We start from the raw sequence: 23,800 nt of genomic DNA, 5'->3' as shown, positions 1-23,800 counted from the left end.
AATTTTCCTTGCTCTGGAGTACACTTGATTGTATATTACTATAATCAGACCTGCTTTTTAAAATTGAATGTTTGGTCTTTTTCCATCCTTTTACTTTCAAACTATTCATGTTATTGAATTTGAAGTGCATTTCTTGGAAACAGCCTATAGCTGGGTCATGTTTCTTTACCCATGCTACCCATCTTTCTTTTGATTGGTGTATTTAGACCACTTACATTTAAGGTCATTACTGGTATGTTAGAGCTCAAGTCAGTGATTTGATTATTTGGTTTATGTTTCTTCTGGTCCTTGTTCCTGTTTCTTTCTTTCTTCCCTTTCTTTCCTTTCTTTCTTTCTTTCCTTCTTTCTTTCTCTCTCTCTCTCTCTCTCTCTTTCTTTCTTTCTTTCTTTCTTTCTTCTTTCTTTTTCTTTCTTTCTTCTTTCTCTTTTTTTTTGAGACAGAGTCTTGCTCTTTTGCCAGGCTGGAGTACAGTGGCACGATCTCAGCTCACCGCAACCTCTGCCTCCTGGGTACAAGCAGTTCTCATGTTTCAGCCTCCCGAGTAGCTGGGACTACAGGTGCGCACCACCACACCTAGCTAACTTTTGTCCTTTTGGTAGAGACGGGGTTTCACCAAGATCACCTTGGCCAGGATGGTCTTGATCTCTTAACCTCATGATCTGCCCGCCTCGCCCTCTCGAAGTGCTGGGATTACAAGTATAAGCCACCACACCTGGCCCTTTTGTTTCTTTCTTTTTCTTTTTCTTTTTTTTTAAGACAGAATCTGGCTCTGTTGCCAGGCTGGAGTGCAGTGGTGCAATCTCGGCTCACTGTAGCCTCCGCCTCTTGGGTTCAAGTGATTCTTTTGCTTCAGCCTCCCGAGTAGCTGGGACTACAGGCATCCACCACCATGCCTGGCTAAGTTTTGTATTTTTAGTAGAGATGGAGTTTCACCATGTTGGCCAGGATGGTCTCAATCTCTTGACCTCGTGATCCACCTGCCTCGGCCTCCCAAAGGGCTGGGATTACAGGCGTGAGCCACCGCACCCAGCCTCTGTTTCTTTGTTCTAGCCTTGCGGTGGGTTATTTGAATGTACTTTAGGATTCTGTTTTTATTATAGTGCGTTTCAGTGTATTTGTATAGTCTTCACGATGGTCGATGTGAGTGTTACAATATATATGTGTGACTTACCATAGTCTGTTGGTAACAACATTTATTACTTTGAGTCACCTTACTTTTATTTAGGTCACTTTACCTTTTCCGCTTTCAAATGTTGTCTTAAATATCAGATAGTATTATGATTTTTGTTTTAATCATCGAGTATGATTTGTAACACTGATTTATAATGATGCTTGAGGATAAGCATAATTTACTATATGTAACTGAGATTTCTGCTCTGTTATTCTTCCTTCCTTCCTAATGCTTCAAGATTCCTTCTTTTATTATTTCCTTCCTATTTGAAGAAATTCCTTTCGCCAGTCTCAAGGGTATGTCTGCTAGTGATACATTCTTTTGGTTTCCATTTGTGTGAGACTGCCTCCGTTTTTAGATTTAGTTTGCTAATTTTTTAAAATGTTTTTTGGAGACAGAGTCTTGCTCTGTTGCCTAGGCTGGAGTGCAGTGACGTGATCTCGGCTCACTGCAACCTCCGCCTCTTAGGTTCAAGCAATTCTTGTGCCTCAGCCTCCCAAGTAGCTGGAACTACAGGCACATACCACCACGCCCTGATAATTTTTTGTATTTTAGTCGAGACGGGGTTTCACCATGTTGGCCAGGTTGGTCTTGAACTTCTGAGCTCAGAAAATTCACCCTCCTTGGCCTCCCAAAGTGCTGGGATTACATGCTGAGGTACCACACCCAGCACTAGTTTGCTAATATTTTATCGAGAATCTTCCTCTATACTCACAACTGAGGTTGGCCATTAATTTCCCCTTCTTACCCTGTCCTTGTCCTATTTTGATACCAAAGTTAGAATGAGTTAAAGAGCTTGTCCTCTCTTTTCTCTAGAACAATGTATGTAATATAAGGATTACTTGTTTCTTGAAAGTTGTTAGAAGTTACCTACAAGCCACCTAGACATGGTGCCATGTTGGGGTTTTTTGTGAGTGTGTTTTTTTAAATCAGTCTTTACAGTTGATGGGGTTTGAGGGACAATGGGAAGACTGTCCCACTCTTCCCCAGCAGTTGGTAATTCTCAGACCATTTTAACAGCAAAGGAGGAAAGAGTAATTTTACCAGCGATATGAATGTGAAGGAGTAGTTTTCTGAAAGCAGAGGATGAAAAAGGGGTGGGGAAGCTAATCAGGTTCTGCAGGTGCCTGTAGTAACTCGGTGTATGAGATGGATGTGAGAAATTCTTAGAAGAATCTAAAATCCTTATTAACACTGAAGGTTGAATTCATCTCCAATATTGAGCTGCTAATACAGAGCAATAGGGAATCTCTGTAGATTAATCCCTTTAAGTTTTTGCTGGCTAATGAAAGGTCTGATGACTCAGAAGCATTTGAAAACCAGACCATACATCCTTCTGGAATTTCCTTTTCTGCTGAAAGAAATACTAGCAATGGCACGTGTGTGGTCCAGCCTCCTCAGCTGTGCGATTCAAACACATTGTATTCTAAAAGTCAGCAAGGCCACCACAGCCAAGTGCATCAACCTGAACAATTCTGGCTAATTTCTTGCATTGGAAGGTTTGCCAGTGATGATGAAATGAATGCTATCACATCCCTTATTTTTGATAGCTGCAAAATTCTTTTTTTTTTTTTTTTTTGAGATGGAGTCTCCCTTTGTCACCCAGGCTGGAGTGCAGTGCAGCTACCTTAGCCCACCACAACCCCTTCCTCTTGGATTCAAGCAATTCTCCTGCCTCAGCCTCCTGAGTAGCTGGGATTATAGGCGCTCACCACCACGCCTGGCTAATTTTTTGTATTTTTAGTAGAGACGGGATTTGACCATCTTAGCCAGAATGGTCTCGATCTGCTGACCTCGTGATCTGCCCTTCTTGGCCTCCCAAAGTGCTGGAATTATAGGCGTGAGCCACCGTGCCTGGACCAATTGCTGCAAAATTCTCCAGTTATTCACATTATATTTTGATGCAGTATTAGGACCTTTCACAGGCTTCCAAATAGCTACCAGACTCCACCTAGCCTCACTTAAGCCTGATAGAATTCTCGCCATGTGCTAAGAAAGTGTGAGATAGTACACAGTATCTTTTAGTTGGAGAAGGCAGCCGTCTAATCCTTAAAGCTCTTATTTCTACAAAAACAGTGAATCTGCTTTTATCACTGTTCCCTGAGTCTAGAGAATTGACTCATGGGTCAGCCTGAGGGAAGCTTTCCTTGTAGGATGTTCTGTTTCCTGAGAACTTTGTGCGAATCACCAACAGGCACTTAGGCTGTTGTTCCAACTCCAGGCTGTTCTAGGCCTCTACCCAGCACAATATAAGGGTCCCCAAATTGGACTGCCGAGAAAGAAGGATGACTTGTTGCTTTGCGTTCTAAGAGAAGGTTATGGGGCAAGGGAGAGATCAGAGTTAGCGGAAATGTGCTTGGTTCAAGGAGATCTCTGCCTGACAACACCTTTGCTTCTAGAGCCCCAGTGGTAAACTGACTGACTTCCTGAGCTTCTACACGCTCCCCTCGACGGTCATGCATCACCCTGCTCACAAGAGCCTCAAGGCCGCCTACTCATTCTACAACATCCACACAGAGACACCCCTGCTGGACCTCATGAGTGATGCGCTTATCCTGGCTAAATCGGTAAGCCGACTCCTTCCTGTTCATGCGGGTTGGTTCTCCAAATGTATATGCCAAAATACAGAAGACATCTGACTGGGTTCTCTTCCACACCGGTGGAATGTGTGCGAGATTTTTAAAAACCTATTCATCATCGGTCAAAGGAAGAATTTTGATAAGAGTTTCAAACGTTAGTGGCTGTTTTCATCATCCATTCTATTGCAGTTTAACAGAAAAGACAAAATGTACAAATTAGAAATGTTTACCTCTTATGTAATAGAAGAATATATAAGGCTGGGCATGGTGACTCATGCCTTTAATCCCAGCACTTTGGGAGGCCGAGATGGGTGGATCACCTGAGGTCAGGAGTTTGAGACCAGCCTGGCCAACATGGTGGAACCTTGTCTCTACTAAAAATTCAAAAATTAGCCAGGCTTGGTGGTGTGTGGCAATCCCAGCTACTCAGGAGGCTGAGGCAGGAGAACTGCTTGAACCCAGGAGGTGGAGGTTGCAGTCAGACAAGAATGCGCCACTGCACTCCAGCCTGGACAACAGAGACTGTGTCAGAAAAGAATATATATATATATATACACACACACACACACACACATATATATTTATATAAAGCCCATAATATTGGGAAGTAATATAATGAATATAAAAAAAGGTGTGCTTCCATAATATAAGGAAAATATTAATACATGAGTAAATATTTTTGTGGAGTGAATAACTAGCAGCAATTTTTTATTCAATCAAATAAAATTTGGTCTCTGAATTTTAAAATTAAAGGAATTTAAAACTAAAGGAATTAAATTCAAAATTTAATTGTAGCCAGGCTACATGGTGGAACACTGCTCACCCACTCCCACCCCCCATCTCTACCAAAACTAGGTGTGATAGCATGTACCTGTCATCCTAGCTACTGGGGAGGCTGAGGCAGTAGAATCACTTGAACCTGGGAGTTGGAGGCTGCAGTGAGCTGAGATCGCACCATTGCACTCCAGCCTGGGCAACAGAGTGAGACCCTGTCTCCAATTAATTAATTAATTAAAATAAAAATCTCTTACCTGTGCCTTTGGATCCCCAAGTCAAATTATCCTCAGATTGTCTGCTTGTTTTCAATACTTCCCAAATATGACCAGTAATGAGTTATTTAAGGTAAAAACCCTGAGAAATAAAAGTGCTTCTTCTATATCCCATTTTGAATACCATTATTGTCTGACATTTTAAAGCAATTTAATTTTTTACCATTAAAATTTTCCTTAAATGTATTTCCCATTATCAGCCCAAGACAAACATAGTATCACAAGTCTTTACCACTTCCATCCTGGGCAATAGCTTCAGCCAAGCTAGGACTTGAAAGACTGACAATTAACAATCCTGGAGATGAAACCATCTTGACAACTGTTCCCTTCTAAAACAGGAACAAGGCTGGGCGCAGTGGCTCATGCCTGTAACCCCAGCACTTTGGAAGGCCAAGGCGGGTGGATCACTTGAGGTCAGGAGTTGGAGACCAGCCTGGCCAACATGGTGAAACCCTGTCTTTATTAAAAAGACAAAAAAAAATTAGCTGGTCGTGGTGGCGCACACCTGTAATCCCAGCTACTAGGAAGGCTAAGGCAGGAGAATCACTTGAACACGGGAGGTAGAGGTTGCAGTGAGCTGAGATCATGCCACTGCACTCCAGCCTGGGTGACAGAGTGACAGTCCATGTCAAAAAAAAAAAAAAAAAATTAAAAATAAATAAAACAGGAACAAAATAATTTCTGAAATCTTAATAAGTAGTACTTTTATGCCAGTGGCAGCTGTCATACTACATTTTTAATTTTTCAGATTCAGCACTTCTGAGTTAATCTCGCTGACTTCATCGGATTCACTACGAGTTTTTTGTTTGTTTTTTGATACAGGCTGTCACTCTGTCGCTCAGGCTTAAGTGCACTAGCACAGTCACAGCTCACTGCAGCCTCCACCTCCTGGGCTTACATAATCCTGCCCCAGCCTCCTGCATAACTGGGCCCACAGGTGTACACCATCATGCCCAGCCAATCTTTTTATTTTTGTAGAGACAGTGTCCTATAACTACACCTACACCTACAGCCTATGCCCAGGCTGGTCTCAAATTCCTGGGCTCTAATGGTCCTCCCACCGTGTCCTTCCAAAGTGCTGGGATGACAGGCATGAGCCCCCACATCCAGCAACACTGCCAGCTTCATAAGACAATTTTAAACTGAATTGTTTCTTTCTTTCTTTTTTTTAAGACAGAGTCTGGGTCAGGCACGGTGACTCATGCCTGTAATCCCAGCACTTTAGGAGGCCGAGTCGGGCAGACATGAGGACAGGAGATCGAGACCATCCTGGCCAACATGATGAAATCCCATCTTTTCTAAAAATACAAAAATTAGCTGGGCACGGTGGCACATGCCTGTAGTCCCTGCTACTTGGGAGGCTCAGGTAAGAGGATCACTTGTACCCAGGAGGTGGAGGGTGCAGTGATCCGAGGTCGCTCCTCGGCACTCCAGCCTGGTGACAGAGGAAGACTCTGTCTCAAAAAAAAAAAAAAAAGACAGTCTTGCTCTGTCTCCCAGGCTGGAATGCAGTGGTGCCATCTCGGCTCGCTACAATTCCACCTCCCAGGTTCAAGCAATTCTCCTGCCTCAGCCTCCTAAGTATTTGGGACTACAGGCATGTGCCACCACACCCAGCTAATTTTTGTATTTTTAGTAGTGATGGGGTTTTGCCATGTTGGCCAGGCTGGTCTTGAACTCCTAACCTCAAGTGATCCACCCACCTCGGCCTCCCAAAGTTCTGGGATTCCAGGCATGAGCCATAGCACCCGGCCCCGAATTCTTGATCTGTGCTCTACTTCACAGACATTAAATTCTATTATAAATGCATATTCGAGCTATTAGTAGAATTGTTACACTGAGATATGTAATATAGAAAACACTCTAGTTTTTTGTTTTAAATGGTAAATCCTTTTTACATTGGCAGAAAGGATTTGATGTATTCAATGCATTGGATTTGATGGAAAATAAGACATTCTTGGAAAAACTCAAGTTTGGTATAGGAGATGGCAATTTGCAGTATTACCTGTACAACTGGAGGTGTCCGGGTACAGATTCTGAAAAGGTAAGTGAAGTGGATATAGCCCTGGTAAACTCAACAAATGTATCTACCCAATTTCATACTTGCTTCACTTAGGCTTAAGATAGCTTTTATTTTATTTTATTTATTTATTTTGAGATGGAGTCTCGCTCTGCCATGCAGGCTGGAGTGCAGTGGCGTGATCTTGGCTCACTGCAACCTCCACGTCCCAGGTTTAAGTGAGTCTTCTGCCTCAGCCTCTTGAGTCGCTTAGATTGCCAGCACCTGCCACCATGCCTGGTTAATTTTTTTATTTTTTATTTTTAGTAGAGATGGGGTTTGACCATGTTGACCAGGCTGGTCTCAAACTCCTGACCTCAGATGATCCACCCACCTTGGCCTCCCACAGTACTGGGATTACAGGCATGAGCCACCATTTCCAGCCTTAAGACAGCTTTTAGAAAGACATATCTATCATACTACGTTGCAATCTAATTTTTCTTACTATTCCATTTCTTCCCTCTCTTCAGGTTGGACTAGTACTACAATAGATGGGTATTTTTATTTCTAGAACTCTGATATCATCATTTGTTAATATTTAATGATGCCTGGAACTGCCATTCCAAAGAAGAATAAAAGCACAACTTAAGTGAAATTGAAGTAGTCGATAATCAGAAAAGAGGACGAATGTCCACATGTGACATTTGTACACACTTCTAGCTAGAACGTGAAACTTCATCCTTTTTTCACTCTTGACCCATTTGTGGGAGGGATGAAGGCTACAAAGAGCACATTCTTGTCACCTTCAAACTTCTGGCTGTCTCTTGAAGAGAGGTATTTTCCATTCTTAGAAAAGGGACTGTTTTTCTATGAACTAAACAGAAGTTACAGAATCATGTTAAGAAAATCTTTGCTATTGTTTGGAGACAAACTGCTGCATTTCTGTTTCTTAAGTGATGGTATATTTGTCCATGTAACAGAACAAAAGATCCATCTGGAAATTTTTTTACTGGTACTACCTTACATGGTTTCACTGAGAACATTCATGGAATCAACACTTCCATAGGTCAGTGACAAGTAGTGGATATTTAGGTGTGGAGCAATATTAAAATATCCTGGTGACCAACCAGCACATGTATCTCTCCATGAGTGAAGTTGCCAGATCAATAAACACACAGGTTTGGACGTTCATCTTCACCAGGTCAGTGGATTGCTTCAAGAGCAAAGTTTTGTGCAAGCGCTCACTAAGTATGCTCTCCGAAAGAGCCTGTGCCCGCGATTAATGAGACTTGTCTGCTCTTCTGCAAAGATCAGTTTCTTCTCTGCAACGTCAAGGATATATGAGGAAAAGGAAATAAAAGGTGTAAAGTCAAAAGAGATGCCTGGTGGAACTTATTTGTGCTATCAGGACATGGGCTGTTTGAATGTTTTTATTACTTGTACAAGATTGCACATAGTCCTCTACGCTGACTTTCTCATGAAAGCTGTCATGAGTCACGCTCATGGAAAATGTCTTATTTGTAAATAAGTGTTCATAATTTTGTTATCGTGTTTTTATCTAGAGTTTGAAAAACAAACTGTCATGGTGTACAGATGTGTGTTTATATTGCCAGTATTCCAAGGGGAATAAGATGCCAACCAAAGCCACATAGCCGGGCCTCGACTCAGATACCACGGAGTAGATGCTTTTTCCTGCCTTGGTACCAGCACCTAGGATGTTCCGTGCAGAAAAAGTTAATTGTTTTAGACACAACAGGATGGGATTTCCTCCAAGTTATGAGTCCAGTGAAACCAATCATACCTTATACCAGGAAGGGGCCACCAAACTATGGCCTGTGGGCTCAGTCCAGCCCATGGCTTGTTTTTGTACAGCCTATAGGCTAAGAATGGGTTTTTTTTTTTAATAGCTGAGGGAAAAAAAGCCAAAAAATGACATCATTTAATGACATATGCAAATAATACAAAATTCAAATTCCAGTGTCCCTCAATAAGGTTTTATGGGAACATGACCATACTTTTTTTTAAGACAGGATTTTGCTCTGTTGCCCAGGCTAGAGTACAGTGGCACAGTCATAGCTCACTGTAGCCCCACCTCCTGGGTTAAAATGATCCTCCTGCCTCAGCCTCCTGAGTAGATGGGACTACAGATGCATGGTACCACACCTAGCTGATTTTTTCATTTTTTATAGAGACAAGGTCTTGCTATGTTGCCCGGGCTGGTCTTTAACTCCTGGCCTCAAGTAATCCTACTGCCTTGGCCTCCCAAAGTACTGGGATTACAGATGTGAGCCACCGTGCCTGGCCACAGCCACACTTTCATTTACATGTTGCCTGTGGCTGCCTCACACTGCAAAGCTGAGTTGAGTGGTTGTGACCGATTGTGTGGCCTGCAAGGCCTAAGATATTTACTCTCGGGGCTTTTGCAGAAAGTGTGTTGACCCTGGTCTCTACAAAGGAGTTGAAGTCTCCTTTAGCTTGCCGTTATTTTAAATACCAACCCACAGCTGTGGCATCCCTGAGACTACCACCAGAGGGCGATGTGGGCCCCACAGTAGTGCATAATCAGGACCTTTCTTGGAGACTCATTAATGAAAGAATTGGCATTTCAGATGGTTCCACCCTAATTACATTAGCATTATTTCCTAACAAGAAAAAGGCTTGAAGAAACAAAACAGTTCTAGTTCACTGGAACGTGCTTTGAGACACCAGCATTAAGTTAAGGAGATTTTGACTTAACCTGGAGTCAAGGCTCTGGTTTAGGAATTTATGTTCCACTCATTTTCATGGCTCAAAGTCTTATGCAAAGTAGGCTTTCAAATAATTGCAGAATCGCCGGGCACAGTGGCTCAAGTCTGTAATCCTTGCAATTTCGAAGGACAAGGGGAACAGATCACTTGAGGTCAGGAGATTGAGACCAGCCTGGCCAACATGGTGAAGCCCCATCTCTACTAAAAATACAAAAAGTAGCTGAAGGTGGTAGCACAGGCCTGTAATCCCAGCTACTTGGGAGGCTGAGGCAGGAGAATCGCTTGAACTCAGAAGGTGGAGGTTGCAGTGAATCGGGATCTCACCACAGCACTCCAGCCTGGGCAACAGAGTGAGACACCATCTCTAAAATAATTGCAGAATTGCCAATTGGAAATTTTGTCATGAGCTTACCTCATGGTGATAGTTACACTGTTCCTTTTAAGAGACATTTACATAACTTGTCAAATTATAAATCACTTTTAAATAGAGTAATAACTACAATTGCCACTATAATTGAAGCAGATTACTAATTAACGTTTTAGAGAATTAAACTGCTTGCTTACGAAGTAGCTATTAAAACAAAATTTAAATGCAATATATAGTGTCTTGAAGATTAAAAAACTTCATTGCATTGTACTTTGTAATGAAAATGTTCTATTCAATAAGGTATCCTTTTTTTTTTCCCCTTTTGACCAAGATGGCACTAAGTAAAATTTAAATGAAGAAGTGGTATAATCCATGAGTCAGCCAGACTTTCTTTCAGCGGGAAAAATCTTTAGTAACACATTCCTTCTAAATGACAGAAACTAAGTTTTCCAAACACACTGTAAACAGCAGGCACTCAACAGAGAGCACTGGTTATGCTCTATTTCCTAACCTAAAGGACACTTGCCACAGACCCGCCTCTGAGAACCCAAGCTCCTGAGTGTTTTTAATCTTTTGGTCACATTTCATCCGATTACCATAATACCTTTATACATGTTAGATTTCCAAGGAGGTAAGTGAATCATGTAATGGAGGTGAACTGTACCCAGTCAAAATACCTTATCTGGCTTCTTCTATGTTTTTAATATTTTTTTTCTATTTTTTTGAGTTTTGCTCTTGTTGCCCAGGCTGGAGTGCAATGGTGAGATCTCAGCTCACCGCAACCTCTGCCTCCTGGGTTCAACCAATTCTCCTGCCTCAGCCTCTCCAGTAGCTGGGATCACAGGCGCGCACTACCACGCCCAGGTAATTTTTTATTGTTAGTAGAGATGGGGTTCGTCAGTCTGGTCTCTCACAACCTCAGGTGATTCTCCCACCTTGGGCTCCCAAAGTGCTGGGATTACAGGTGTGAGCCACTGCACCCAGCCTTTTCTTCTAAATATTAAGACTTTCTCCCAAGCCCATGTCTATTCCTACCTAAAAGTCAAGCTGACATGAAGTAAAAAATGACATATTGCTTCTGAAGATGGGATTGCTTGGCATTTGGGATCTTTGCTTTAAAAGTGATAATGCTTCCCCAATCCAGTTCTATCTGCCTGACTGATTAGAACATTTACTATGGCACTTTTACCAGGTTTTTTTTGTTTTTGAGACGGAGTTTCGCTCTTGTTATCCAGGCTGGAGTGCAATGGCGCGATCTTGGCTCACCGCAACCTCTGCCTCCTGGGTTCAGGCAATTCTCCCGCCTCAGCCTCCTGAGTAGCTGGGATTACAGGCATGCGCTACCATGCCCAGCTAATTTTTCGTATTTCTAGCAGATACGGGGTTTCACCATGTTGACCAGGATGGTCTCGATCTCTGGACCTCGTGATCCACCCACCTCAGCCTCCCAAAGTGCTGGGATTACAGGCTTGAGCCACCGCGCCCAGCCTCATTTTCCAGGTTTGATAGGAAAATGCTAAGTGTTGTAGGGCACAGATATTCTTGCTCACAAGCACTCTACCAGCCTTTGAAAAAGGCAGTTTATACACGCACGGGCACTAGTTTCAATAAATTTCTGTTTGGATATTCCTATTTTTGAATATTCTCTACACTTAATAGTGTTTTCAGTCTTCAGCATATCTGTGCCATAGTTACACATTTGAATATTCTTACACATTTGAATATTACCAAACAGGACCTTAGGAATATATGTAAATATACTCATTTTATTCATTTCAAGGCTTCTTCATAGGTGTCCTTTTACAAACTATGACATGACAAGTTTATGCAAGATTATTTTGAAGTAGCTTTTTTACTTTTGGGTGGTTTCCTTATCTTATTAGGGTTTGGAATCAGTTTCTTTATTTTAAGGGGTTGTAATGTTACAGAAGCCTGCCGACCTTCAGCAAGCTTTCTCTTAGGTTTTGACAGATCTTCAAATGCAGTGTCCAAAAGCTCTCTGTCTTGAATTTCCACAGGTTCAGTCTGCAAATCTTCCCCAGCATCTTTAGTTCTGTCTTGAAGCCATGGTACACTTAGACTGGGTACTCTGGGGATGATGGCTCTTACTTCGTCCACAAAGTCGCTGGGGTTCTTTTTGAACCCCAAGGCTAGAACACATTTTAAGCCTATGACAGGGGCGATTCTCTCGCTGAGCCGGGGGACCTGGCAGGCAGGGACAGTTCTGCTGAGGCTTAACTGAATCAAGTGTGAGGTGATAATGGCAGGCTTGACAGATTTACACACCAGAACTAACAGCAGCTCACTTCTTTCCAGGGCTCTGGTAACTTCGTTAACGCCAATGGCAAGCTGCTTCCTGACGTGCGCGGGCGTCCACCCTGACACCTGCTGCTCAGCATCTGCTTTCTTCTCCTTCAGATCCTCGCTGTCAACGGCGAGGCTGCACTTCTCTCTGCTTTCTTTTTTTGGAAAAGGTGTTTTGTTCTTTTTCCTCCTGTCTTCAATCTTCTGAAGTCCAATAGCTTTAAACCTGTCCTCCAGCGTCTGCAGGATGAAGTGCATATCCTCGCTCTCCAGAGCGCTCCAGTAGACAGTGTAGGGGTTGTTCAAGGACGTCTTCACAACCAAAGGTCTCGTCTTACGCACAGATCCCCGCGCCGGTACCTGAGGAGCTGCAGCCATTTGGAAAATCCTCCCAAGAAACAAAATGACAACAGAAAAATTCATCTTAACTACACTTAAGAATATTTTCGTTGTACTCTGAGACAGAATTTCGCTCGTTACCCGGGCTAGAATGCAATGGCACAATCTCGGCTCACTGCAACCTAAACCTCCTGGGTTCAAGTGATTCTCCTGCCTCAGCCTCTTGAGTAGCTAGAATACAGGTGCCTGCCACCATGCCCAGCTAATTTTTGTACTTTTTTTTAGTTGAGATGGGGTTTCACCATGTTGGCCAGGATGGTCTCAAACTCCTGACCTCAGGTGATCCACCTGCCTTGGCCTCCCTAAGTGCTGGGATAATAGGCATGAGCCACCGCACCCAGCTGTCCTCTGACTCTGCATAAACTAGAGCAAGCCTGATTATGTAAGTCCAATCAGGTGAGTATACACTTACCCTCTTCTTAAAGATTAAGTAATTTTATTTTTCCCCACTTTTCTTACCCCATTTTGAATGTTTTACCGTGGCCTTTTAGAAGACTCAAGACTAGCTGGGCACAGTGGCTCACGCCTGTAATCCCAGTACTTGGGAGGCCAAGGCAGTTGGATCACAAGGGCAGGAGTTCAAGTTCAGCCTGACCAACATGATGAAACCCCATCTTAAAAAGAAAATTCAGTACTATGGATGGCCACTGTTTAATTTCCCCATATTTTTTTCAAATGACTTGTCTTTATTCTTGTACAAGCAATATGTGAATGCTTTATTATTACACTCATAGGGCAATTCTGTCTATTCATTTATTTAAAATATTCTGTTTCTACTTGTTCATAATTAACCCTTTAGTGACTGTATGGTATTAATCTTATAACTTGTTACTGTTTTCCAAATTGTTGTCTAGGTGGGCTTCCATTCATTCATTCAACAAATATTCTAGGCCAGCTCATGCCTTCAGTCCCAGCATTTTGAGAGGCTGTGGTGAGCAGATGAGTTGAGCCCAGGAGTTCGAGACCACCCTGGGCAACATGGAGAAACCCTCTGCAAAAAAATATATAAATTATCTAAGTGGGGGCATATCTGCAGTCCCAGCTACTTGGGAGGCTGAGGTGGGAGGATCACTTGAGCCCAGGAGGTCAAGGCTGCAGTGAGTGTGATCATGCCACCCCACTCCAGCCCAGTAATTCATCACTCTGTCTTAAAAAAAAAAAATTATCTGAGCATTTCCAGTGTGCAAGTGGTGTTCTAGGTCCTGGGACTCACAGTAAACAAGCCCCACCATCCACCTGTAGAGAGCTTACAATCTGCAAGGAGTCTGGGGGGGTGATATTTTACAGATCTGGAACAGTCATCTCATGATGAAAACTTCAAATAATACTGTCATGTCCACTTTTCTAAGTCTCCCCCCACCAAGAGCCCTACATTTCTTGAATATCCTTCCTGTAGCATTTGATACATATGCAGGCATACATTCTCCCTTTTTTTTGTTTCGTTTTTGAGATAGAGTTTCCCTCTTGTTGCCCAGGCTAGAGTGTAATGACATGATCTCAGTTCACTGCAACTTCTGCCTCCCAATTTCAAGCAACTCTCTTACCTTAGCCTCCCCAGTAGCTGTGATTACAGAAGCCTGCCACCAGGCCTGGCTAATTTTTGTATTTTTAGTACAGACAGGGTTTCACCATGTTGGCCAGGCTGGTCTCGAACTACTGATCTCAGGCGATCCACGCACCTCAGCCTCCCAATGTGCTGGGATTACAGGTGTGAGCCACTGTGCCCTGCTATGCCTCCTTATCGGAGCCCCCGAGCTAACTTCTCTGGCTGGTATTTTCATGAAGACTAGGGAAATGCAATGAAATTTTAAAATATTAATCCACTGAGGAAAAATGAGAATAGGGATGCTTAATGGGAAAATGTTATAAACTACTGGTCCAGAAGACATAATCCTGTTTATCTCCCGGGGGCAACTACAACTTTCTCTGCCCTCAGTTTTCTTTCCCTCCTTCCTGGGGCTCAGCTAGAACCACAGGGACCCCACCTGGCAAAACTACAGTAAGTTATGCCTTTCCATTTATATTTCCACTTACTAGGCTGGTGGCTGATGCTGAAGCCAAGTGCTTCTGTGCAGTTTATCACTGTATAAAGCACTCTCTCTATGGATTATTTGCTTCTTGCAGCATTCCTATACAATTCCCCAACATGTGGCCAACATGGTGAAACACTGTCTCTACTAAAAATACAAAAAATTAGCTTGGTGTGGTGAGGCGCCTGTAATCCCAGCTATTCTGGAGGCTTAGGCAGGAGAATCACTTGAACCTGGGAGGCGGAGGTTGCAGCGAGGCGGGATAGCGCCACTACACTCCAGATGGGCGACTGCTATGTCTCAAAAAAAAAAAAAAAAAGTTCAAGTAAGTTAATGTGGCTGGGTCAGAGATGCTAGAGTCAACGGTGAGAAACTAGGAAAGGTGGGTAAGAACCAGACAGTGGAGACCTGCAAACCTTCCAGTGGGAAGCGACTTTAACGTCTAAAACAGAGGCGTCATGATTAGAAAGATCGTTATAGATCTTTGTGGATCTGGGCAAGGGAAGGGTCCTTGAGCAACACAGACGCTCCTGGAGTTGTCCAGGTTAGAAATGGCGGTAGCCTGCTCTAGAGGCGCCGCAGAGAGGGCTGCAGAGAAGTACATGTTAGTCGGAAAAGGAGGTAGAATCTCCCGAAGCAGTAGTGACCAGCTGGGAGTAAAGCTGAAAGTATCGGGGTGACTCCCGGTTTCTGGATCCCGCCATAGCCGAGGGGCAACGGCCGACCCAAAGCTCACCTCCCCACTGCACGCCGCCCCTGGATCGAGTACCTTAGTGCTGTACTATTTAGCACACGGAACTGTTCTGTTGTCCGTGTCTCCTTGGAGACCGTGGAGAACAGAAGGATCGGCGTGGGATTTTCGCTGTGTACTCCTGGTGCCCAGCCGGGGCTGCAATCCAGCAGAGGAACCCGAGGAGAGGCGCGGAAGCTCTGAGTGAGCGCTCCCGTCCCGGGACTGGGCGGCCCAGAAGCCGCGGAGGCCTTGCGTGCGCGTGGGCTTCGGCCTCCAGAATCCGCGGAGTCCCGGGCCAGATCCTTCTGGGGCAGGCCTAATGCCCGGCGTGCGCTCCGCGTGGCTACCTGGAATTCAAAAGGGAAACTCCGCCGTCACCCGAAGGCGACAGCCCCGGATCCAAACGCGCCTGCTCCGCGCGTGCGCGGAGACCTCACCTCTCGGCCACGCCTTCCAGACGCGGCGTGGCGTGGGGCGGGGCGGAAGTTGCTCGGAGCGTGGCCCCGTTATCTTGCGTTAGCTCACTCTGGAGAGGGGAAAGCGGCTCAGAGCGTCCCGTGGCCCAGAAACTACATATTGAGGCCGCATCTTTTAGACACGAGTTTACGCCCCGGGGTGGAAGCTCCGGACTGGCCCCCTACAGCGGCAGTGCGCAGGCGCAAGGTCGGTATCACGACACCAGGCGGTTGCTCGGGTAACCAGACGCTCAGGCTTTGGACCGCCTAGTTGTTCAGAGGCCCCAAAGGACTGGCTCTCTGGAGCCAGTCTGTGCTCCCCTCTGTCTTCTAACCCAGTTTCTACCTTTCAATGCCTTGGAGTCTTAGCCCTCTAGCTCTGTTCGCTTTTCCGTATTTGCTTTGCCTTGAGGACGCACATCTCCAGCCCTTGTCCCAGTGAGCCCGTCGCCATAGAATCCCTGCGGACTCTCCAGCACCATGAAAATCAAGATAAAAGGGAGGAGTATTGGGTAAAACACAAGCCTATAGGCAATAATGCAGGGACTCTTGAGCCCTGAAAAGAGAAAAGCAGTAAGAGTTGCCTTGAATTCAGCAACAGCTGCCCAGAATATCCTATCCAGTGTCCCCTGTGACTGCTCCACCCAGTGAAGACTCAGGTTACCATCGGAGTCGCTGCAAAGTCCGGGACAAGTGATGAAGAGGCCGAATACCATTTTTATTTATTTATTTTTGAGACGGAGTCTCGCTCTTTTGCCCAGGCAGGAGTGCATTGGCGCGTTCTCGGCTCACTGCAACCTCGGCCTCCCGAGTTCAGGCGATTCTCTTGCTTCAGCCTCCCAAGTAGCTGGTACTAGTGGTGCGTGCCATCACGCCCGGCTAATTTTTTGTATTTTTAGTAGAGACGGGGTTTCACCGTGTTAGGCAGGATGGTCTCGATCTCCTGACCTCGTGATCCACCTGCCTCGGCCTCCCAAGATGCTGGGATTACAGGCGTGAGCCACCACGCCCGGCCTCTGTGATTTCAATGTTAAATTGTTTAAATTTCATGTTTAAATACCTATGAAGTACCTAACTGGCCATAAAGCAAACACAACAAAATAAAACGATATGACTTTTGGTCAAAGATCATTGGAGGTTACACTACACAGGGTAAAGTGCAATGCGATTTTTGTCACAATTAGAAAGAAAAGAGATTACAGTGAGTTTGTAAGAATAGGCTTCTGTTTCATAAAATGAATCGGGTGAGTTCGCTGTTATGAACTGCAAGCAGCTTGCATTTCCAAAGACAATTAGTGACACGCACGCGTCTAATTAAAATGCTAAAGTAATGGGAAGGAAACGTCCATGCGTTTCTGACCCCCTCAGGTTCCAGATTTATAGTTTGAGCTATCTTGGCTTACATTTTCTCTCTGGAAACCATCAGCCGTTACATTACTTGGCTCTGGGCTGAAATCCTAACTTCATCACTGAAGAGCTTATGACCCTAGGCAACTTTATTAACCTCTATGAAGTGATAAAAATAGTATCTATTGTGAGGATTAGAAGAGATGATCCTGTGTGCTAAGATGATTGTTATGTGCAGGGCACATAGTTACGTGCTTGATAAATTGAACTATGGTGAATTCAGACTCAACCAAGTTAATAAAAATGAAACATAACCTCTATTATGTTGGTGCTTGTGTTTTATTTTAAAACTAGCAGTATAATTTCCACAAACATTTTGCTAAAATCAACAAGTACATTTTGAAAGTAATTTCTCTCCCTCTTATATCATGCAAACATTACAACCAAAAAGTAAAAAGCTTTCTCCCATGACCCAATCACGCCCCAACCTTTTTTTTGAAGTGGCGTTTCACTCTTGTAGCCCGGGATGGAGTGCAGTGGCACGATCTTGGCTCGCTGAAACCTCTGCCTCCTGACTTAAAGGGATTCTCCTGCCTCAGCCTCAAGAGTAGCTGGGGTTACAGGCACACGCCACCACACCCGGCTAGTTTTGTATTTTTAGTAGAGACAGGTTTTCTCCATGTTGGTCAGGCTGGTCTTGACTGCCTGACCTCAGGTGGTTCACCAGGCTTGGCTTCCCAAAGTGCTGGGATTCCAGGCATGAGCCACAACGCCCCGCCCATGCTCATTTTTTTCCTTAGCATGCCCTTCTACTTTGTTTCACATGTGTGCATGCTTTTACCTTAAAATAGTACAGATTAAATCTTCTGATTCTCTTTCCACATAACACTTTTTTGTGTTTCTCAAGTTATTACTTTACATATTTGATATCCTATACTGAAGAATCAGTTTTACTTTTTTTTCATTTTTGGAAACAGGGTCTTGCTCTTTTGCCCAGGCTAAAATGCAGTAGTATCATCTCAGCTCACTGCAACCTCCTCCCAAGCTCGAGTGATCCTCCCACCTCAGCCTCCTGAGTAGCTGGGACTGCAGGAGCGTGCCACCATGCCTGGCTAATTTTTGTACGTTTTGTGAGACTGGGTCTTGCCATGTTGCCCAGGCTGGTCTCAAATCCTGGGCTCAAGCAGTGCTTCCACCTTGGCCTCCCAGAGTGCTGGGATTACAGATGTGCACCACCACACCCAGCCAGTTTTACTTTTTAATAACTGTTGTTTTACCTGTAAAATGTTTGCTCTCTGAATATTAGAGTGTTCTTTTATATTAATTCTAGAATTGGACTACTTTTTGATTTGTATACTTTCCATTATTTGACAATGATTTAAGATTCTGAGTGATGGCCAGCTGTGGTGGCTCACACCTGTAATGCCAGCACTTTGGGAGACTGAGGCGGATTGCTTGAGCTCAGGAGTTCAAGACCAGCCTAGGCAACATGATGAAACCCTGTCTCTACAAAAAATACAAAAAAATAAACTGGGTGTAGTGGGTGCACCTGTAGTCCCAGCTACTCCTGAGATGAAGGCAGAAGGACTGCTTGAGTGCAGAAGGTGGAGGCTACAGTGAGCTTTGACCATACCACTGCACTCCAGCCTGGGCAACAGAGTGAGACCCTGTCTCCAAAACAAGTAAATAAATAATTAAAAGACCGATTAATACATTATATCATTAGCCACAATCTTTTGATGAAATAAACGAAGGTTCCAACAAGAAAATTTGTCAATAGAAGAATGTAAGGGAATTGTCCACCGGATTCTTCTTTCTCTTCATGGTATTCTGACCTTAGCTGTGTGTGTGTGTGTGTGTGTGTGATTGTGGGATCATATATAACAATAGTTGTTATGTAAACAACAATCGGTTATTTTAATTCAGTTACTAAGAATAAACTTTAATGATGAGCCATAAAATGAATGTTGAAAGCTCTGCTAATCAGGAGTGTATAGTACTCCAAACAGTATCTGTGTCCACAGACACAGTGTGAACGTCTGGAGTTTCAAGCAGTTAAGCAACTCGCAGGCCTCACAAAACACCAAAATCAAGACCAACATGATGTCAGCTCCCTGCAGTTCTAATGCCACGGGACAACATTGCTAGTCTCCAAGGTCAGATGGCAGGTGTTATGCGTGGTGGGTCACTGTGGAGCAACAAACTCTAAACTTCAGCAGGCAATTCTATAGACTTAGGCAGAAGCCTGCGACTCCATCGTAAAGTGGAGCAGGTTGTAGGGAGTTCAGAGAAAGGAGGGGAGATGGAAAGCCCTAGTCTCAACTGAACTAGGGACATGGATGAGAAACACCCTTGTGAGACTCTCCCACAAAATAGGGAAGTCCTGCGGGCAAGGTCCTCCCTGTGCTGAACGGGAAGCTCCCTGGCATGGCCTTCTGTGTTCCCACCACCAGCGTGTCGGTTGTAAGCCTGACGTGCCGTCTGGAAAAACCTGCCGAATAAGACGACATCAGGAAGGTGGTGAAGCAGGCATCGGAGGGCCGGTCAAGGGCATCTTGGGCTACACTGAGCGCCAAGTCGTCTCCTTGGACTTTAACAGGGACGCCCACTCTTTCACCTTCGATGCCGGAGCTGGCACTGCCCTCAATGACCACTTGCTTTGTCAAGCACATTTCCTGATACAGTGAATTTGGTTATAGTAACAGGTTGATGGACCCCATTGCCCACATGGCCTCCGAGGAGTAAGACCCCTGGACCACCAGCCCCAGCGAGAGCATGAGAGCCAGAGAGAGGCCCTCACTCAGCCCCACCGCACTGAGAATCTCCCCTCCTCACAGTTCCCACGCAGACTCCCCGGAGAGGGAGGTGCCTAGGGAGTCCCACCTCGTCGTGTACCATCAAGAAAGCCCCCTGTGCTCAGCCAAAAAAGAAAAAAGATAGGGAAGGTTTGCTCCCAGGAAAATCACAGGGCATTCTGCCAGGTCTCAAGGTAGATGGCAGCCAGGCCTCGCCTACATGGCTATGTGGAGGTGGCCAAGGTTGTCAGGGAGCTCGGCAGCTCGGCGTGCTGTTTTATGAAAACAGGGAAATTTGAAAGAGTTTTAATCCTTCCTTTTTGTCCCCTTCCTCCCTTTCTTCCTCCCCCTTTCCCACAGGTACAATATTCATTGAATTCTAAGTGTTGTGGATAAAGCAGTGAGCCAGAGTTCTAAAGGAGAGAAACAGTAAACAAAGAATGTGAAAGATAGAAGTTGTCAGATGATTCAAAGCACTACAGAAGAAAAGCAGGGGAGGCCAGGTACAGTGGCTCATGCCTGTAATCCCAGCATTTTGGGAGGCTGAGGCAGGTGGATCACTTGAGGTCAGGTGTTCAAGACCAGCCTGGCTAACATGGTGAAACCCCGTCTCTACTAAAAATACAAAAATTAGCTAGGCGTGGTGGCGCACACCTGTAGAACCAGCCACTCTGGAGGCTGAGGCAGGAGAATCGCTTGAACCCAGGAGGTGGAGGTTGCAGCCAGCTGAGATCCTGCCACTGCACTCCAGCTTGGGTGATAGAGTGAGACTTTGTGTCAGAAACGACGACAAAAACGAAAAAGCAGGGAAGAGAAGAAGGGTGCTGGGATGGGTGATAAAAGGCCTCCCGAGAGATGACCGATGAGCAAAGACTTGGAGGGGCAGAAGCACTGAGCCAGGCCGACCCTGGGAAGAGTTCTGAGATAGAGACGGGAGCGCAGGAGTGTGATGAGCCTGTTAGAACAGCAAAAGGGCCAAGTGGAGCTGGTGAGAATAACAGAAGGAGAGAGATGACCAGAGGCTCATAGACCAGACTAAAGCTATTTCTTGTCTCCAAGGCTTCCTGGATGTGTTGCCACATAGGCTGAGTCTTGAAGAAGGAGTTGGCTAGTTAAGAAAGTGGGAAAAGGAGCTGGGTGCAGTGGCTCATGCCTGTAGTCCTAGCACTTTAGGAGGCCAAGGCAGGTGGGTCACTTGAAGTCAGTAGTTCAAAACCAGCCTGGCCAACATGGTGAAATTCTGTCTCTACTAAAAATACAAAGCTTAGCAGGCATTGTGATGCGCACCTGTCATCCCAGCTACTCAGGAGGCTGAGGCAGCAGAATCGCTTGAACCTGGGAGGTAGAGATTGCAGTGAGCCGAGATCGCATCACTGAACTCCAGCCTGGGTGACAGAGCGAGACTCCATCTCAAAAACAAAAAATAAGAAGAAAATAAGTGGGGAAAGGGTGTTCCAGACAGTATCTACAAACCTGGAGAAAGTGAGCTTGAATTCCTTCAGTTACATGTACAGCATCCCTGCCTGTGGGAAGAAAAGCAGCAAGAGATGTGGTTGAAGAGGTCAGCAGGACCTGGGCCATCCTGGAGGACCACATGTATTATTCAGAGAAGGAGAGCTAAATTACCCATGCAGACAAGAGAGCAAAACCAACCCCACAGCCCTTACATCAACACGGTGCTGGGAATTATGGATCAGATTGGGGGTTGTGTCTTTTTTTCCAGGTAACTGAATTTTTTAAAAAATATTTTTTTCCAGGTAACTGTTCATCTTGACAGTACTAAAGGTTCAACAAAATCCCTATCAGAATCCCAATGGATGTTTCTTTATAGACAAAGAAAAATCTATTCTGAAACTCATGCTATGGATTTTATTTTATTTTTATTTTTATTTTCTGAGACAGAGTCTCATCCTGTTGCCCAGGTTAGGGTGCAGTGGCGCCATCTTGGCTCACTGAAACCTCCCCTCCCAGGGGAAGGTTGGCTGAAGGCAGCTTCAAGCAATTCTCCCTGCCTTAGCCTCCCAAGTAGCTGGGACTACAGATGCCCACCAGCACATCCAGCTAATTTTTGTATTTTGAGTAGAGACAGAGTTTCGCCACATTGGCCTGGCTGGTTTTGAACTCCTGACCTCAAGTTATCCACTCACCTCGGCCTCCCAAAGTGCTGGGATTACAGGTGTGAGCCACTGCACCTGGCCATTTCTTGCGTCTTGAGACAAGACACTCATGGCTTGTCAATGATATGGGGAATGGCAACCCAGGAGAAGAAAATACTTTCAAAGAGGTCTTTAAAGAAGATTCTGGATTTAGAGAAGAAAGCAGAGGACAATGTAGCATCCATCCCTCACCTCTTCCATTTTTTTGTTTGTTTTTGAGATGGAGGGGCTCAAGCAATTCTCTTGCCTCAGCCTCCCGATTAGCTGGGATTACAGGTGCGCACCACGACGCCCAGCCAATTTTTTGTATTTTTAGTAGAGATGGGGTTTCACCATGTTGGCCAGGATGGTCTCGATCTCTTGACATCGTTATCCACCCACCTTGGCCTCCCAAGGTGCTGGGATTATAGGCGTGAGCCACTGTGCCCTGCTGCCTCTTCTGGTTTCTTATAGCATTGATAATGCCAGAATGTCTCAGCTGAAGATATGGACTGACAGCGCAGTATTTCCCTCTGAAACACCACGGACAGGGTTCTGCCCGGCAGCCAGGGCTAGGCTAAGAGAGGAAGCACTGGCTGTGCTGAAGCTGCTCTTGGCCTCAGTACCCCACTAGACACTTCCCATCATCCAGGACTTCAAATACAAACAACTGCCTAGTAGGTTTTTCCAGCATTTTGCTTTTTGTCCTTTACTTGGAAATGCATTGATTTCACCACGAAAATATCTGTGAGGAGAGAAAAAAAGATTTTCATGGGAAAAAATGTAGCTGTATGCAAAAACAAGCTGAAAGGTTGCTTGGTGCATTGTTGTGCGTTCCAGCTCAGTCGCTTTGCTGACATTGAGTTTCCTTTTTCTCCGCATCACCCTTCTCCACCAATGCTGCTATTCACGCCAAGCGTCGGAAATGAGCTCCCGGAAAGACCAGCCGATTTGGTTCCAGTCCTTTGGAAATGTAATAAAATGCAAGTCACAGCTGTATTCGGTGTGTCTGCAGACTTGGAGTGACATTGAGTCTGTTCCTCTGGAAAACTGGGCCAAATTGAATAGGTGTTCAGTCCTGTGCCTTTACCATAATTAAAAACGAGTGAGGCTGGTTACAGCATGTGTCCAGAATTTAGGTGTTTTTGCTTTATAAAGAGGAGAAAAGGTGCAAACCACAGGCTACTTTCACTCAGGATAACCAGCCTAGAGGCAGCATGGGGGACACGCATAAATCATCCACATTTCTAGGAATAAGGGACAGGAGAGAAGTATATATAAAGAAGGAATCCTGTGCTTTGGGAGGCCAAGGCGGGAGGATCGCTTGAAGTCAGGAGTTCAAGACCAGCCTGGGCAACTTAGCGAGACCGCCCCCCCCAGCTCTCTTAAAAAAATTTATATATGTGTTTATATTTATTTATATTTCTAATTTATAAAAGTGTTCATTTATAAAATTTTAAATATTATCATCTTATATATAAATTTTTTAGAGAAAAAAATAAAATATATATACCTAGCAAGACCCCTCACCTCTCTTAAAAAAGTATGTTTTTAATTTATGAAATTTTAATTTATAAAATTTTAAATATATATTTATATATATTTAAATTTTTTTAAATTACACATAGATTTTAAGAGAGTTGGGTGTTTCTCTAGCTATGTGTGTGTATATATATGTGTATATATACG

General features: G+C 44.6%; 2 protein-coding genes across 7 annotated transcripts in view; one reads left to right on the top strand and one right to left on the bottom strand.

Annotated features, from left to right (window-relative positions):
* The window catches only part of NMT2 (N-myristoyltransferase 2), a 63,114-nt gene extending 54,940 nt beyond the window's left edge, over positions 1-8,174 (top strand). For all 5 annotated transcript variants that reach the window (XM_035306844.3, XM_035306840.3, XM_078329519.1 and 2 more), the window contains 3 exons: positions 3,572-3,739; positions 6,707-6,844; positions 7,330-8,174. In XM_035306844.3, coding sequence (XP_035162735.1) covers positions 3,572-3,739; positions 6,707-6,844; positions 7,330-7,350 — 327 coding nt within the window. In that variant the 3' untranslated portion in view covers positions 7,351-8,174. The remainder of the gene's footprint in view (positions 1-3,571; positions 3,740-6,706; positions 6,845-7,329) is intronic.
* Positions 8,175-11,662: 3,488 nt separating this feature from the next.
* RPP38 (ribonuclease P/MRP subunit p38) lies at positions 11,663-15,786 on the bottom strand. Of its 2 annotated transcripts, none has more exons than XM_035306847.3 (2): positions 15,383-15,786; positions 11,663-12,605 (listed from the first exon to the last, which is right to left on the bottom strand). In XM_035306847.3, exon 2 carries the CDS (start codon positions 12,593-12,595, stop codon positions 11,747-11,749), a length of 849 nt encoding a protein of 282 aa, XP_035162738.3. In that variant the 5' UTR covers positions 12,596-12,605; positions 15,383-15,786; the 3' UTR covers positions 11,663-11,746. The 2 variants fall into 2 exon arrangements, with proteins under 2 accessions (XP_035162738.3, XP_002750106.4); XM_002750060.8 differs by having other exon boundaries at positions 15,416-15,786.
* Positions 15,787-23,800: the final 8,014 nt, after the last annotated feature.

The sequence above is a fragment of the Callithrix jacchus genome, chromosome 7 (genome assembly GCF_049354715.1).
Source record: "Callithrix jacchus isolate 240 chromosome 7, calJac240_pri, whole genome shotgun sequence".
NCBI classification, from domain to species: domain Eukaryota; kingdom Metazoa; phylum Chordata; class Mammalia; order Primates; family Cebidae; genus Callithrix; species Callithrix jacchus.
The sequence above is the reverse complement of the archived record's forward strand: the minus strand, read 5'-3'. Positions and strand labels throughout refer to the sequence as shown.